Source organism: Lycorma delicatula, chromosome 1, assembly GCF_047948215.1.
Source record: "Lycorma delicatula isolate Av1 chromosome 1, ASM4794821v1, whole genome shotgun sequence".
Classification (NCBI taxonomy): domain Eukaryota; kingdom Metazoa; phylum Arthropoda; class Insecta; order Hemiptera; family Fulgoridae; genus Lycorma; species Lycorma delicatula.
This window is the reverse complement of record NC_134455.1, coordinates 30,537,239-30,554,919: the sequence shown is the minus strand read 5'-3', so window position 1 is coordinate 30,554,919 and position 17,681 is coordinate 30,537,239. Positions and strand designations below refer to the sequence as shown.

At 33.1% G+C, this 17,681-nt stretch overlaps 1 protein-coding gene across 1 annotated transcript in view; it reads right to left on the bottom strand.

Annotated features, from left to right (window-relative positions):
- Positions 1-2,500: 2,500 nt before the first annotated feature.
- LOC142334397 (hyaluronidase-like) overlaps positions 2,501-17,681 on the bottom strand; it is an 84,448-nt gene continuing 69,267 nt past the window's right edge. Inside the window, exons 4-6 of the mRNA XM_075382380.1 lie at positions 15,762-15,937; positions 6,187-6,388; positions 2,501-2,996 (exon numbers count right to left, since the gene is read on the bottom strand). Coding sequence (XP_075238495.1) covers positions 2,721-2,996; positions 6,187-6,388; positions 15,762-15,937 — 654 coding nt within the window. The 3' untranslated portion in view covers positions 2,501-2,720. The remainder of the gene's footprint in view (positions 2,997-6,186; positions 6,389-15,761; positions 15,938-17,681) is intronic.

Genomic DNA, 17,681 nt, shown 5'->3' with positions numbered 1-17,681 from the left:
GTGTAATTATTAACATTTCATACATTTTTAGTCTTTCCTCAATTATTTTCCTAGCAAATAGTATTTTAAGAGAGATAGGGTAAACTTATTTGTTTAATTTAATGAAATTATAAAAATGTAAATTTTACTTATTGAGAATCATTTCATAAGACAAAAATGATTATTACCAAAGTCCAACTTTCTTTTTAGTCAGTACTTTTAGCAGTAAAATAGTTAATTTAATAGTTTTATTTTCCTGTTATTAAAAAAAGTTTATTGTGAAATTACTATTCAATAATGATAACAAAAACAGAATAATATTGCAAAGGTGTAATTTTAGAAATAATTATTATTAAATATTATTTATGATATTGTTAAATATTCATAATATTGCAAAGGTATAATTTTATAATTAATAAACAATAATGGTTACAAACCTTATTAAAGGATACATTTTTATTAGACCTATACAATTTATATCAAAAGTAAAAAAAATTCTTTCTTGCTCATCTTGGGGGTAAAAAGAACTGTGTTAAAAACAGATATTTTGGAAATATTCATTAAATTTAATTAATTAGCTTAATTCAGTACAATAATGACTGTAAGGAGAAAAAACAACAAAATTTACTAAGAATTGTAAAAAATGAGGATTTATTATTATATCTTTGTTCTAATGCATTAATCTCATAAAAATCAAATAGAGTACCCTGACCACAAAATGTCTTCTAGTATTTAAGATCTACATTTCAGACTCAGCACTGTATAAAACTTTTCATCTGAACAGTAATGAATCTTAAGCACAGGTAGTTAAATAGTTATTCCTGTCCTCAAATCATGTAAAAAAAAAATTTGGTGTAGGGATTGACCACTTGGTTCTGTCACATAACTCTTATATTAAGATGTGGCAATTATCCTACTGTTTTCAGCTGCATGCCAGAATATTTAAAAAAATAAAAATAAATTAAATATATTGTCAACTCACCAATGGCAAACGAAGTGCTTTTGAAAAAACATAGAAACATGTTAATAAGATTTCTAAAGTTGATAGTTTTAATAACATTTTAAAATAAAAAATGTTATAATTTTTGTTTTAAAAAGGTTAAAATTATATAACTTTTTTTAAATACAAAGGATTTACTTAAATTTATTTGAGCAATAAAAATCTATAGCGCAATGAAAAGAAGAGGGTTAGCGTTGTTACAGTGAGTAAGAGAAGTTGTAAAGGAAAAATAAGCTAGTAATGTACAGTACTTTATGTGAACATATTTTGTCATTAAGACCAGGAAGTAATGTAATCATTAAAATTATATTAATGATGATCATTTTAAGTTGATAACAATAATAACTTTATTTCCGTAGAAGTATTTAGCCTTAACAATATAACTGTTCTGTTATCTAAATGAAAATTGTCATAATTGTATACTACTATATAATATTATTTTACATTACTATGTTCTTTTAGATACACCTAATAACTTATTTCATGGTTACATTTCAGATTATTTCAGGGATCAGAAATTTATGACTTATTTATTCTTTTCAGACATTTTACTTTGGAAATTTACAATATACCCAATAAACTCATTAAAACTAAAATCATTTAATTTAATTTGTCCCCTGCGTTCTCTTAATATCATAAGTCATTTCAGTCATTTTTTTATCTTCGAGGCACAATCTGCTACTCAATATCTTGATACTCTTAAAGAATATAAAAAACTGTGTACTACAGACTTTTTGACAAACAAGAAAATTGTTGTAAAAAAAAATCATGCTCTATAATTTCTAGAGCGTGATCTTTTGTCAAATCCCATAGCTAATTTACTGTAAATGGTTTTTAACTTTATAATTCTTGCTAATATCTAAGATCTTGCTACCTACGATCCTGTTGTCCAAAAATGTCAGAGTGTGTTTCTTTTATTAATTGACGCAAGCATATGACAATGCTTTGGTTTACAACCACAGTGAATAATTTCTATAGACTACTCAATTTCAGTGTACTGTGTACAATTATGTAATCTTGGTTTTTACTTACATTTGTATTTACTTTCTTTGTTTTTTCAGTACGAGACTGTTCCCCAAATTTCATTTTCATCCTTTTTTTTGGCCCACCCATTAAAGTAACATTGACAGAAGAGCTTTATTGCAGTACAAGATTCAGCAGTGGCAGTATATTATATTTCAATTTGAATTAGTAGATCAATTAAATTTTTTTGTATTCTGAATGTAAAATGTAGTACTTGTTAATTTTCAAACGAAAAATAAGTATGCAGTTAGGTTGCAAATGAAAATGAATAATCTTTCATAGAGAGATTGTCAGTTAGTTTTATTCTTAGTTTATTGAAAGTAAGAAGAAAATATTTTAATTTATTTTTTATTTTATTTTTTGTATGATATCAATTCAATTCAATTGAATCCACCAGAGTGCAGTGAGATCTCAATTTTGAAATTTTGCACTTTAACTGATACATAACAAGACTGACATACGTTTCTACCAATCTAAATACACAGTTTTAAATATTTTATTTGATATCCATCTTAAATTTGAACATTTATGGTTTTGTGGTTTGACGAAAGTTGCATGAACATTGCAGCTACCAAGAAGTTTCAAGGGGTACAAACTGATCGATTTCCCACACGAACAAAAAAACATAACTGTCCTGTAATACTCACAAAAAAAGAAAATTCAAGCTTATAAAAATTATAATTAATGAACGATTTTCTATTTAATAATTTAGTTTTATTTAATCATACATATTTAAAAATGTCGAAGATATATCTACTTCATTATTTTCATATTCATTTAAAGTCATATCTCTGATATCATTTTCTTCACTGAAAGAACTTAATGATCTTAATTTCTTCTTAATTAGTCTAACTGTAGGACCGAGAATTCTTTGTAAATAATCATAAACTGCCCCACACTTTTCTTTGCTGTTTACATCATTTGTTGCACCCCAAATAATTGCACCGACTGCTCCATTTCGCCTTGGTATTTCAAAAGAATTCATTAAGTCATCCTAAAAACAAAAGATAAACGACATAAGACAAGAAATACATTGAAATTTACTAACAATAATGTTAGAATGGAATAGTCTCATTGTAATCATAACCTTTTATTAATTATCTTACAAAACTATACGTCTGAGCATTTTAACTAACTTTAAATGTAAAATAATAAAATAAAAATCATGATCAAAATTCAATTAAGCAGAAATAAACTGAAAACGAATAATCTCAACACTGCAAGAATTATATACATATAAATGTGTATAATATATATTTATATATACATATAAATTATATACATATAAATATTAATTAATATTTAGCATATTACAATTATTTGACTGCCTAAAACTTAAATATAAAATGTTAAATACTATATTTATTAAATGAGTTTTTAAAAAGCTTGCAAAGCTGAAAGGTTTTTTCTATCACTAATTCAATATTAATCATTAATAATATTTCCGAGTCATCAATATCGTATTTTGAGCTCAGATATTTATAATGTAGGGTATCACCAGGCATAGGGACTATGATTTTCAGGAAAATCACTGAACTCAAAACTTACTTATTCTTCACTAAGTAGCTAACAAATTGATCATAATAAATGTTCATTTCTATAATTTAAAAGTTATTATGCTACAGCGAAATATCTTTTGAAAAATCTACTATTATCCTAACATGTTCTGCAAAGCTTGCGCGAATTATGTACAACCTCTTTTTATTCTTTCTGCCATGTATTTTCTTGTTATTGGTTTAACTTGACAAAGAATTTCTTCTTTCTACTCTTATGAATAATACAATCTACATAATTCAGATTGGGTATTTCAGATATTTTGGGTGGAATCTCCTTCTCCAAAGAATAGACTGAATTAGAAACTTAAGAAATAAAGTTGTGCTTCTGTCATAGTCAACTCACTTGCTTCTAAATCAGCTGGACTTAAGGTCGATTTCTAATCATAATATCTTTTAATCTTAAACTAAAGCCTTCATCAAAAAATATGCAAACAGTAACTCTTTGCCAAACATATAATAATGCTAATACAACCAAAGGATTCTTCATCATTTGATTACAATTTTTTTTAAATAAATAATTTTTCAAAATTTACTGACACACATGTGATATTAGTAGGTTTGCTGAATAACTAGGTTGATATTTTTTAAAAATTCAGTCAAATATGATGGTTTACTGAATTAAGATGTTCAATAACTCTCTAAATTAAATTTTACTTTAATTTTTCAATTATCCAGCAAGCAACTTAAAATAAAGTCCTGCCAAGAAGGACTTCCACCTCAAAAACCATGCTGGAAAATCTTTTTCTATGTTTTATTTTCATAAGACTTTTATCACTTGATTTATTTTCCTAAAAGAAAACTTCATCCACTAAGCACATATGTATCAAAAGGCAATAGAAGCCCCGAATTGGAGTTTCAAAAAATGCTTCCCGTAAAGGTTGTAAGGCTTTCCTATTTTTTTTAACCTGTATTCATTTTGGTAAATAGTATGTTAAGCAAATAAATTAAAAAAAACTACAATTCATGATGATGGGGTGGGCTGTTCTGTAAGAATGTTAAGCATGGTAAAAATTTTTATTGAGGTAAGATCATGTTTAAGTTTCTTGAATCAATTTGAAAAAATAAATGGATCATAACATCCAAATATTATGACCAAATTAATTTCATATTGTAGGGCAAATACAACTCTACTTTAAAATACATTTTTAGACAATAAAAATGTTTAAATCCTGTGATCAACCTAAGAAACATACAAGGAGTCATCCTGCAAAGCCCCATCAAAGTAAACCTCAAAATGTGGGTTCACACACCAAAGAAGTTTGTGAAATTGTTGAAGCATAAGGTATGCTGCAAGAACCAGCTTTTAGTTTCAGTTCTCTTACATATAATAGTTAGCTGAATAAGACAGTTGTAGAAACTTCTAACCACCAGAAAGCATCAAAATCAATATTTATAATTAAAAATTACTCTTATTTAACAATTATAAATTTTTGCTTCCGAGCAATTTATATTAAGCTGAACCATTTGAGATCTATGAAGAGCAATGATTTTTGGAGGGGGTTATCAATAATATAAGTAAAAGTAAACTAGAAACTTGGGAGTAACCTACTGTATTTAGTTTCTGTGGTATGTATTAGTTTAGTGAAGTGGTGTATACTCATGTGTTACTTGGCAACAGAGGGTGTGGGTTTTTACATTTGAAAAAGCCTAGAATATTTTTAAAAAATGCCATGTGAGCTTCTTATTTTTTTGTTTTTTTATATGGTCAGTAACCAAAGAATTAAAACTAAAGAAAATTCTAAAAGTACATGTCGTACATTTCATATTTATACACATATTTTATGTCCTTAATTTTTCTATTAGGACAAAGTTCATTACACCTGTTTTTCTTTGAGCATATGTGACTAGTCTACCTTATTCAATCTCATTTTCAATTCAGTAAAATGGCTTGTATGCAGCTCTTGAAATTCTACAGCTTTACTACTAGTCATTGCTTTACCATAATTTACAAAAACTTTATAGCATGATCTTGATACTTTCGGTAAGAATCTTACTATTTAGTTAAATTTGTTAAAACATTATCTATTGCAGCATTAAATTAATTTGCAACTTTTCTCTAATTATGTGCCATAATTTGAAGATTATGTGAACTTACAGAATTATCAAATTCTATAGATATCTTAATGCTTTTCCTACTAAAACTACTAAGTCGCCTAAAACTATTATGTTATTAAATGTTTTCAGTGATCCTGCCATAATATTGTGAAAAGTTTTAAGTAACCCGATTGTAATTTCTATTTGGAGTATGATTTACCTCTAATACTGTGAAAATAATTTCCTTTCATTATTTAATTTCAATAAATTCATTGAAAGTTTCAATTATTTCAATTACAGATTTATTCATAAATTAACATATTTTGTTTATGTTTAAATCTAACACAGATAATGGGTATTTTTCACCTTTATATGTATTCCTACAGTAATAATCAACTAATAAATCATCTTTACAATGACCATTTATTTATTCCTGTCTCAACTCACAACCATGTAAAAACTACACTGGTAGGTAATAATATTACCTTTAAAACTATCTGTTAAATGACATTTATTTGATAAATAGTGAGTATTTTAATGCAGTGTTGTGTGTGTTCTTCAGTCTATTTTATTAAAATATCTTGTTGAACTTACACGAGACAAAAATCTGTTGACATCACGATATTTGTACCACATATAAGGGTAAGTAGGTATATAGGAATGCTTTCGTGATATACGGTTTGTCTCTTCCATTCGACCCATAATGAACTTAGCTCGAGATGCTTCTGTCATGCCTTGGCTTTTTAAATACATTGAAGGGTACAAAGCCGAAGTTTCTTCAAAAAGCCATTTTAATCTGAAATTAAATGAAAGAGATTCCAATTTATATGCAAAATAAACAAAAAAAACCTTAAAAAGGTAATTGTGACTCTCATTCATAAATTAATAAATTCTGTAATGTTAATAAGTATACCTTCATAATCTTGTCAATGTATTGTAATTGTCATAATATTACTACAATAATCTAAATAATAGCACATATGGATTTACAATTATGTGCATACTCATTCACATGTCCAGATATGTAACCAATGATTCATTATTAAAATAATATATATATATATATATATATATAAATTAAAGGCACTATATTAAAAATAAGGTAGAACATAAAAATCTTCTAGCATGGTTTTATAAAACACAAAGATTTTCTTTAAATTAATTTGTTAAGAGGCCAAATCAATTTAATATACCTAATTATTTCCACAGCATTTTTTATTCTTCACTTTCCTGTTATATAAGACATGTGCAAATAAGATCATTTTTTCTTAAATAAAAAAGAGCAATAAATTTATGGAGATTGGTTTTGTATTCTAAATCAAGGTAGTAGCCTAACACTGAAGATGCTTGATATTCATACTAGAAAACAATTGAAAAATATATTACATTACACAACCATATGAAAGTGTTTTTCTGACTAAATTATAAGTCAACTTCAAACCCACTATAGAAACTAAAAAATCTTTTTTTTGTCATATTTATTTTTAGAGCTGAACAAAAAATGAAAACAGGTTATTGAATGATACGATATAATCATGAACTTCAAAAACTACTTCTGTTACCCTAATAATTATTTAGAGTTTGCAGTTATGTGATTGCTAAATGTTTGATGATTCAGACTACTGATGATTTAGACGATGATGATTTAGACTACTAAGATGTAATTTTTAGGATGCATACAAAAAGATGATTTAATTTACAGGTTTCAGGTACCTTTTTAAAATTTTAAGAAAATTAATCATTTATTTATTATTCTTTTTTATCATTCTTTGTCATTTTTTCTTTATTATTCTTAAAATTTAAAGAAAGTGCATGCAGAACATAGGGATGTAAGTCGATGCCCTGGAAGATAAAAAATCTTGAAAATACTTCTAAGCCTTATCAAAACTCTGTTTATTATAATATAATATGAAAATACTTATAAACATTGATTTTTGTACAGCTTTAGCTCTACAACCATGTCCTAAGAACTGATGTTATCTCTTGGTGCTAGCAAAGTTTTAGAGAATTACAGATCTTCTTCCTTACTTCTTATTGGGTGTACATCTTCACTGAATCTCAAGAATGGATTTTGTTGACTTACTCTTATGTTAAATTAATTCTCTATGTTTTCAGACATTTGTTTCCAGATAACCATGTATTCTTTTTTTTTTTGAAGCCAAATTATGGATGGAAACCACTGTTAAACATACTATAGTAAAATCAAGAAATCGTAAACATTTGACAACATCATCTCATTGTTTCCTAAGATATTTTGGAAGTTAGTCCATAGTTTAAACTTCCGACACAATGCTATATAAAAATTTCCAAGGATATGATGTACAGTTATTTGGCAGTCACAGTAAATACAAATGAGTGCATGAGTCTGAGTCATGAGATATCCATGAGTGAGCCTAGTATGCTCCACACGCAAATGGCAAATAGTAACATCCTCTCAATGGTTATTCCTGCATGAGAAGCTCCACGGCTATACAGCATTCTAAACAGGACCAAAGTTTATTGTTGATGGTATCATTCGACTCACTTTGCCACTCATCACGGATTACCCATTTCAGAAAACGGACAAGAACATCAGAAATAACGCAATTAGTGAAAGGAGGCTGGAAACAAGCTTCTTTTGCTGTACTATCAGTGCACTCACTGCCTGAAATTCTAATATGGCTGGTGATTCAGCAGAAGCTCACAGTTATGTTACGCTGAGTCATTTCAGTGATAACTACCTGTATGTCACAGATGACAGGGAGTACATGTCTCTAAAGGCACTCATGCAATCTTAACAGACAAGTATGTTCGAAATGTTGGGCTAATTATACCTAAGGCCTTATTAATAATATGCAGCTCCTCAACGAAAACACTGATGATACTGGGAAGGCCAAACATGTATGTTCTATTGCTAACCACAAAACCACAACCAACAGAATTAACATTTTTAGGCCATCAGTATAACTATAGCATCAGAATTCATGCTATTTATAATATTTATAAAATGTTTCTGTAATATAACTGGATTTGTGTTCTTCTTATGAAACCGACAAAAACTTAAGCAGTAATTAACGAGATAAGGTTGCCAACGGGAGTAATAACATGAAGCAAGAACATGTAAGAACTGGAGGTAATTGTATATTTAGAGCTAAGAAAAGGTGCTGAGCTCTGATGCCTACTAGAGCAATTTATCTTGGCTGTTACTGGTATCGATTCAGATCTGGGTTAGAGAAAACCGCATCAAAGAGTGGATTACGCTTTAACACTAGCTACATAAGAGCAGATCATTTGCTTTTGTTTATTCCAAAGGGATGACTCACCACTTACCACAGGGCTTGAAAGAATTGTACCTGTAGTAAGATGGGTGAATGAATGATGGACAACATCGAGCATTCTATGGCATGCAGCTGTAGTTTAAGCGGGAATGGCTGGTAGATGTGCAACATGCACACTCAATCAGCTTTCCAAAGAGTATTACATAAAACTTTTAGCATGTCTAGCATTTTTCAACAGTTTAACTTCAGCTCCTTTAAATGTGTTTCCCGCGTAGGTCATTGGTCAAACCACATTCCTAAAAATGTAACCTGTGTGCATGGTTCAACCGCTTCACCAAGTAAAAACAATTGAGAGTCAACATCTTCCCTCAAACGTGAAAAGCAGATGCATTTTGTTTTTTCAAGAAAACATGAATCCATTCATTTTACACCATGATTCTAAATGGTTATTGTACTTTGAAGCAGCCTCTCACGTTAAAGTTCTTGATACTATATAAATCGAAAAATTATCAACAAAAAAAAGATCACATAATGTGCTTCTACATACAATTTGTTATATTATTTTTGGCTTCAGCAACAAGGTAACACTTAGGACATTTCTCTGTGGTATTCCATTTTCTAACATGAAACTTTTGGATATAGTCATTTCAACTCAAACTTGAAAGGACCGACTACTGAGGAAACCCCTGCCAAATGCAAGGAGATTTCCTTGTACACTCCATTGATTCACTGTATTTAGGACTCCTGTACTGCAAGCCACATGCAAGGTACCACCTTGAATGTCTTTCGAGGTACCACATTAGAGGACTGTACCATTTGTTCCATTTGTTTACCATTTGTTCCATCAACTTGCACAGGGTACTGGTTAAGGAAATAGGACGATACCTATTTGGTAAATCATGGAGGAGCATGATTTATCTTTACTAGGTTTCAGTACAGGAATCACCCATGCTTCTAACCAAGAATCTGAAAAAACCTGATCTGAAAATATTTCATTGTAGATACACAAAAGATGTAATGCAATATTCGGAGGAGTGATAACATACTGAACTTAATATTGTCATTTCTGGTGGGTAAGTCTCGAGAATTATTCAAGGCATACCTTAGTACATCAAAAGAGAAAATGTTTAATTCATTTTGTGAGTCTCCAATCAAAAACGGGATATTTTCTACCTGCAACTTATACCTCATAAACTCAGGACAGTAAGATAATGCGAGTAAAATTGATTTACACAGGTTTTTAAACGTGTTCGCGACATCAATTGGCGCAGTGACAAGAATGCTATTGTTTTCCAGTCCAATCGGTTGCGGAGATTGTTGTGACCAACATACATCCCGAAATTTTCTCTACACAACAGACGATGTTGTTGTCTGTGACATGGATTCGACATAATCCAGCCGTGATTTCCGTTTGGCACATCCCAACCCCATAGAAGAAGACCGCCTTGTGATGCTTCTGGTCACCTTACTCCCCCCCCCCCTCCTAACCCTGATGGGCTTTAACGGGAGTCGTCTTTCGCCCTCTAACTTCTGTTTAGCAAACCAAAACACTCGACGACAAACAGCCCTCGTATTGAGGACGGTGCAGGGCAATTCAGTCACAGGCCTTCGATTGAAATTGCGCAAAGCCCTGCGACGATCCCTTAGTGCACGCTTCCAGTCTTCATTCCACTAAGGAACAGCAGGCCCCTTGGCTTTTCAGATATTAAAGGGATGAATTCATCTGCGCTATCGAGAATTAAGTGTGTAAACTTAGCAAATTGGTTGATCGCGCTACCACTCTTGTCATATTGGCAAAAGGAATTCTTGTATCAGATCCAGTCCGCTTTCTGAACCACCCATCGGCGTAGTTGACTCTGAGGAAAATCATTATTACCGACTGAGACAACAATCGGTCTATGATCTCTTCCAAAGAAGTTTTTGGAAACGCGCCAGTTAAGACGTGGAAGTAAGGCTGCTGCTGAATAGAATGATAGATCCATGTACGAAAATATACCTGATGAAGATGACATAAATATGTATGATCCATCGTTCAATAAGCAGTGATCAAAGTTCTGCCTCAGTCGATCAACTACAGTGCCTCGGGAAGAATATGATGATGGTCCCACGAATAGTGACGTACGTTGAAATCGCCTATTATTAGGCAGGAAAAAGGAATTGGGGAAAAGAGACTGGATGGATAGATCATCCTCACTGATATCGGAATTTGGAGTAAGGTATAAGTTGCAGATATTCATTTTGAATGACGCCAATGTCTTCACTGAGAGTGCAGGGATGTTTGTCACTAGTGGAATACGGAGGTTATTACGATTTCTTTCAGAAAAACAACCACTTCTTTACGTTCTCTGTCATCAGTCTGATAGTCGCATCTTTCGCAGACGAATCCGTGAAAGGACACTTCATCCTGGGGAATGGTTTGCTTGGCATTTCTCCCGCCATCACCCCAATCGGTCGTCCTAAAGCATAAGACCGAATGTTTGTACCACAAACGGCTACTGAGCCTCAAAAACGTTTAGCGACCAGTCCTAGTGTTAACTAGGACTAAAGTTAAAGTTTAACTAGGTCCTAGAGCTAACCTAAAAACGTGAGCGGAATAAGCGTGGTGCCATACATCAACCGCTTGCGTGTCCCACCTTCCACTTGTCATATATCACTAAAATGGATAGGCGCACACCGTCAACTACTAAAACATATGTGACTATCAATAATTAATTTTATTTCATCAAAGACAGCAATTCGCTACCACGACTAGGCCGCAGAATGCCAGCAAGTACCTGTCCACCATTAAAGCGCTTGGATCCTTAATTTGGCTGGAAGCCAGCCATATCTCTCGGTTAGCTTCCTACAGCAGCGTGATAGGAGTCTTTTCCCATAGTTAAACTAATGATGTCGATTGAACAAAGCAACCGCATCAAGTAACTCCCATACGATACGACAATGCGGCTGTCACCACATTGACTCGCCGCTTGTGAGTGGCCAATTTTTCCCTTGACCTCTAAGTTCCAGAGTGGCCTGAGTGCTGGCTCCCCAAGATCTGAGCAGTTGAACATAATGTGTTCGTTTGACTGGACCTCCCCGCAGACGCACAGCTCATCAACTGCCAGACGGAACCGAAATAAATATTGGTTTACATTTTTATGGTTGGAGAGCACTCGGTCGTCCCCCGTTGCTCTTAAAAACGAAGGAGAGGCATACAATCCCCCCCATATCCTGTATAAATCTATACAAGGACCTTCCCTTAGTCGTGGCGTGCCATTCTTGCTGCCATGCTTCCATCCCAAGGCTGTAAAGCCTTCTCCGCAGACGAGAGATGGGCAACTATTCGAAATTTAGATCCGGTGCATTGAGATCATCGTTCCACTCTTGTACAGGCCCGGCTCGAAACCGCAACCCAAATACCTGGGCCTCTCGGTCTCTTTGCAATCTCCACATGGCTGCCCGAACTTTCACCACTAAATTGATTGGGAGAGCCTTTTCCTGTACGGTGATAGCCTCGAAGGAGGTTTTGCAAAACACTAGTGCATACAATTAAGGCTCTGCGCTGGGCACTCCTTAAATTTTAAAGAAGTGCTCGATTTCTTACAACCTATGCGTCCAAACGAAAGCCGCGTGAGGTCATGATTTCGAAGACACCTCTGTACACCATGAACAAATGACGGCCCGACTGTCCGTAATCCTTTCGAACAATCCTCTTAAGCTTGTGCATCACAGAGACGGCGTCTCGCTACTTGTCTAATGTGGTTACAAAGCAGCAACTTCTCATCAAACAAAACACCTAGGTACTTATGAACTCGAACTCGGCTGATTACACAGCCTTTATATTTAATATGGAGTTACGACTGTATGATAATTTTTCTGTACCCTTGAGAAGCATAAACTTTGTCTTGGACACAGAAATCGTTAAATTTTGATTGTTCATCCAGCCCTCTGCTGTTGACAAATTCGCCTGCGCTCGATTTTGTACCTGCCGTTGTGAGTAACCACGAAGTAACAGGATACAGTCATCGGTGAAGGCCTGGGCCTGACGATTTCCCTTCTGGAAATGTCAGTCCCAAAAATCCGTCGAATATCAGGTTCCACAGCAGGAATCCGAGAACGGAACCCTGCGAGCTTCCCTTGGTAACGAATTTTTCCACAACTAGGTGCACATCCTTAAATAGACCCGTGCGATCAGACAAGTAGTCACGTACTTGTCTGTTCGTTCTTTGTGTTCGTTCGTTGTCTTGTTTGTACGTTCCCGTAGTCTGCAGGGCTACGGGAACATTTTGGCGTTCCAACTCATAGAGGACAGAACTCCAACAAAAGGAAGGAAATGCTGCCTCTATGTCAATAAAAATTGCCATAACATATTTACAGTCGGCGCTTTCCACCTCGGCAAGAGCATTTAAGATGCAATCATCGGTGCCAACCCCTTTCATGAAACCGTACTGGCCACAAATTAGAAATGAGTTCATATCGATGCTTTCCCAGATCCGTTCCATAACCAGCCTTTCAAACAACTCGCCGATTACCGGCAAGAAGCTGATGGATCGATAACTACCGACCTCACTCGGATCCTTTCCTGATTTTAAGAACATCCTCACCAAAGCCACCTTCCAAGAAGCAGGAAAGCAACTCCATTTTAGGCACCCCGAGAACAATCTGCCAAGCGGCACTCTTATGACAGGCAGCAGATGATAGAAAATATCCGAGTCAAGTTGGTCAATCCCCGGTGCTTTTCTCAGTGCCATTCGGGAAATCACTCGGTCAGCATCTACGGGTTCCATAGCCCGTACGTCAGGGAATTGTGTCTCATCCGCCCCAACACCGACTTCTGCTTCACCCTCCGGAGAATCTGTAAACGGAGCATCCAGGAACGCCTGGTAAGTCGCCACAGTTGTTAAAGTGTGGTCACAACCACCAAACCCGTATCGAAAACCGGACAGCACGTGCAATGGCTTCATCCTGAGGATGGATGTGTGTCTCTTGCAGACATAGTGTTAAAGGATTTTCTTCCTTTATTACGATTACAATATTCTCAAAGTTAGAACGGAGACCGTAAACATTCAAATGAATAGCATTTGCACCCATATCTCTTTTCCTGTTATATACAAAACTGCGTGCAGATTATTTGTCAAACATTATTCGGCTTTTTTTTCTATTAATTACTTTTAGGAAATGCTTTGCTTCTTCAGGCACTTCTTCAACCTCCATATTCTCGAAGAGTCCTCGAACTAGTGGTGGAGACTTGGAAACCTGAGATATCGTTCTAGGCGGTGATTTTTTTAATTGATCCCTTTATCGGGATCTTGGTAGTTTGCTGCGTTCTAGGTGCAGCGGACATTTTATTTGTTGGTGTACTACAACAATGTAATGTAATGTAATGTAGTAATGCAATGTAATGTAGTATTCGCTAAACCACTGTAAGTCTTTCCAGCAAGGATACCTTTGTTCTTGTTTGAACTCTTAACTCGAAAATAGTTGCTGTGAGCGAAGCAACCTGATCAGATAGCATCTGAACAAACTGTATTATCGCTCAGCATGATCAGCACTATTGACCTGCATTTGAAGGGCGTGTCTTGATGTAGCGGCAGCAAAAGTGATGTCTTCTTTAAAAAGGTTCCTGAAGTTCAGTGTCTTTTTATATTCTCTTGTGCGACTGGAAAAAATAGCTTTTGCACGCTCCAAATTTTGAGAATTGCCTTCTCATTTTTAAATGTTGGAAAATCTCTTGCGCAAGCAGAATGTAATCCATCATAGTTAGCATATTTTTCTTCTTCTTGGCAGTCCTTCTTGCGGATGAAGCTCATTGGCAATTTGAGTCACATCAATCTCCAAAAGGTCCCAACAGAAGATTATAATTTGGCTAATATCCAAAGATTTGTGGCATACCACGTTTATATTGATACCACCCATACTGGTGAGATGCAAGAGTGATCGATTCTGTTCATTATTAAACGTCTCTACTAGTATTGATCCGTCTCTTAATTTCTTGATATTTTTTGGTGTACTACTTGAATCAGTTATTACTTTATTTATCAGAAAAGGTGAGACTTTCTAGAGGGTGCTACCTTCCTGATTGTTTTGGAGAGCTTTATAAACCTAATGTTGCAGAAGGGATTCAGCACCATTTAATACTTCATCTTTTACAGAGTTCTTATCCTCATCAGACAAAGCTGTGTGAGATTTTTTCACATGGTATCTTGTTGTGGTTTTTTCAGATGGACCATCGTCATCATAGGGTTTTTCTGAAGACTCATAATTTTGGTCCCACGAATACCAGAGAAATACAAGACCACCTCTGCAGAGCCCACGCGTACAGAGGCTAGAGCTAAATGCAATTGGGTTCACCCAGGTATCCAGAGGATATCATTTGAGATTCATTATGTAGAGCCATCCACCTATTGGCATGATAGTTTCCACCTTGGGGTACGGTTGTGTTTTGTAATATGTCACAACACTACCAAGTGTAAGAGTAAGAAGAGGTACTGTAAGATGTTGTTGTGTTCCTGTGTAAGTGTATATGTTGTAAATTGGGTAGTGTTCTTGGTGTAGTGTATGTGTGTGGTGTAAAAGGTTCAGCAGTTCAGTGTGTAGTGGGAAGAAAAGCTGCAGAGACTAGGGCCATGGGATTGTCATCCCCCAAAGTCTTAAAGAGTAAGACTCCCTCTATGGGAGGGGCAAGCATTATGTTATAATGACCTGGAACTCCAGATCATCATTGTGAGATCAAAAGATGAAAGAATCACATTTTGAACAATTATGAAGCTTTAACAGTTCACATTATCCATCCAATTTGAGAAAGAATTATTTATCATTTATTAACTTTCCAAGATAAATATTTTTTATAATAGAAGTCTTAAGATTACCAAAACCACTCAATTTTTTCCATTTAATTACAAATAATATACTGTATAAATCTTTTTTTCTTACCTATTATTGTCTTGCACAACCTCTTCACTGCAAGTATTTTTGTTATTATTTGGTGTATAATTAAAACAAAATGGATATCCATAATAACCCCAGATTGCTAATGGTCTTAGTTTTTTGGCTAGTTTTAATGATTCATCCATAAATCCTTTTGCAGCCTTTTCAAACTTCATTGATGCCTAAAGTGATAAATAAAAAAATACACAATTTTAATTTATAATACATAAGTTTAACATATTATTTTTTCAAATGACTGAAAATCAGAAATACATGAAATAATTACAATTCTTTGAAATCACAATTTTATTACAGAATATTTAACATAACTTTAATATAAATCAAAAGAAAAAGATTTCAAAGATATTAAAATAATGAAAACATACATATTTCAGATATCATTTCAAATGATAATACATCAAAGAATTTTTACCAAAATAAAATTAGTGCATAATAGAAATAGTGTTTTCATGAAATAAGTAGGAATCAGAAAAATACATATTTGTAGCTGAAATAAAAGTTCAAATTTTACAAAAAATATTTATTCTCATAAAAAAAATTGCTATTTTTAATTCTTATACTCAACAGAAGTTTACTTAACTAGAACTGCAGGTTTCTGCAGTTTTATAGAGAAAAAAAACAATATACTAAATTTGCAACTTAAATTAATACTACATAATAAGCTGTAACTTCATTAAAAGCTATTTGTTTAATTTAAGCTCTGAGTAGACAAGTAAGATGTACAAGCACATGATGTACCATCAGTACTACTATTCTTCATATTACAAAAACCAGTTAATTTTTTATTAATGACATACAGACCTGTACAATTCAGTATTAATAGTTACTACTGTACCCAAATACTCTTCCCTAATATTCTTTTCATAGGTGGTTAGCACACAATGATATGATTGTGTAATTCAAAAGTTAAAACAATAAGGCCCATCAGCATGAAAGTTAACTATAATTAACTAATAGTTATAATTAAATTTGTATTAACTGAATTTCATAATAATATTATAATAAAATATGGATATCTCAGTTCATTTGTTTTATGTGGATGAAAGATTTGATCAAACAAAAGAGAGCCAACACATTCGTTGGACTCGGCTTTGCCATTCAGCAGTAAATACCGATCACATCAAAAGGGTTGGCTGGCATATTAATGTGTGTACACATCAGTTCGGTGTTGACTCCCAATCTTGGAAGTAATTTTATTAATCCTCAGAAAATCTTTTCAGTGTATATTATATTTACTACTTGTTTACTATTCTATTTAAAAATAAATAGGATAAATATATTTTATGAATATAAATTAATAGATTAATTTATAAATGAATTTAATTTATCATGTTTACAAAGATTATAACTCTATTTATTTATTATGCAATGGAATAATGTGGATTCTTTAGCATTAATTCAGTTACATAGAGAGAAAGAACTGCAGTGGAATTCAACATTCAATGAGAAAGAAAGTAAAGTGAAGAGAAGTGATACTTGGAATGACTTTTGTCAGTTGTTAGGCTGCAATTCCAATTAAAATGAAGAAGAAAATGGAAGGAATCATTATTAACTCCATTTCACCATGAAAAACAGGAAAAAAATGTAAAATGGGGTATGGAGCTGGGAAGAGTATAAAATCTTCCTGGTTTGCTTTTAAAAGCAGTTCTTGATTGGAGAACATCCAATCAAAAAATAAAACAATACAGAAATAAGTAAATCATTAAATTCATCAATTTACTGAAAGTAAACCATTAAATTCATCTATTTACTGAAATAAAAAAATCTAAGCTAGTTAGTTACAAAGAGTGTTAATGACATAATTTGTGGCATATTTTTATAGAAGCCAGTTTACAACAGTATTTGCAACAAAAATGAAAAACAAGTATGACTGCAGCTCATAACCTACTATAATTTTTTTTTTAT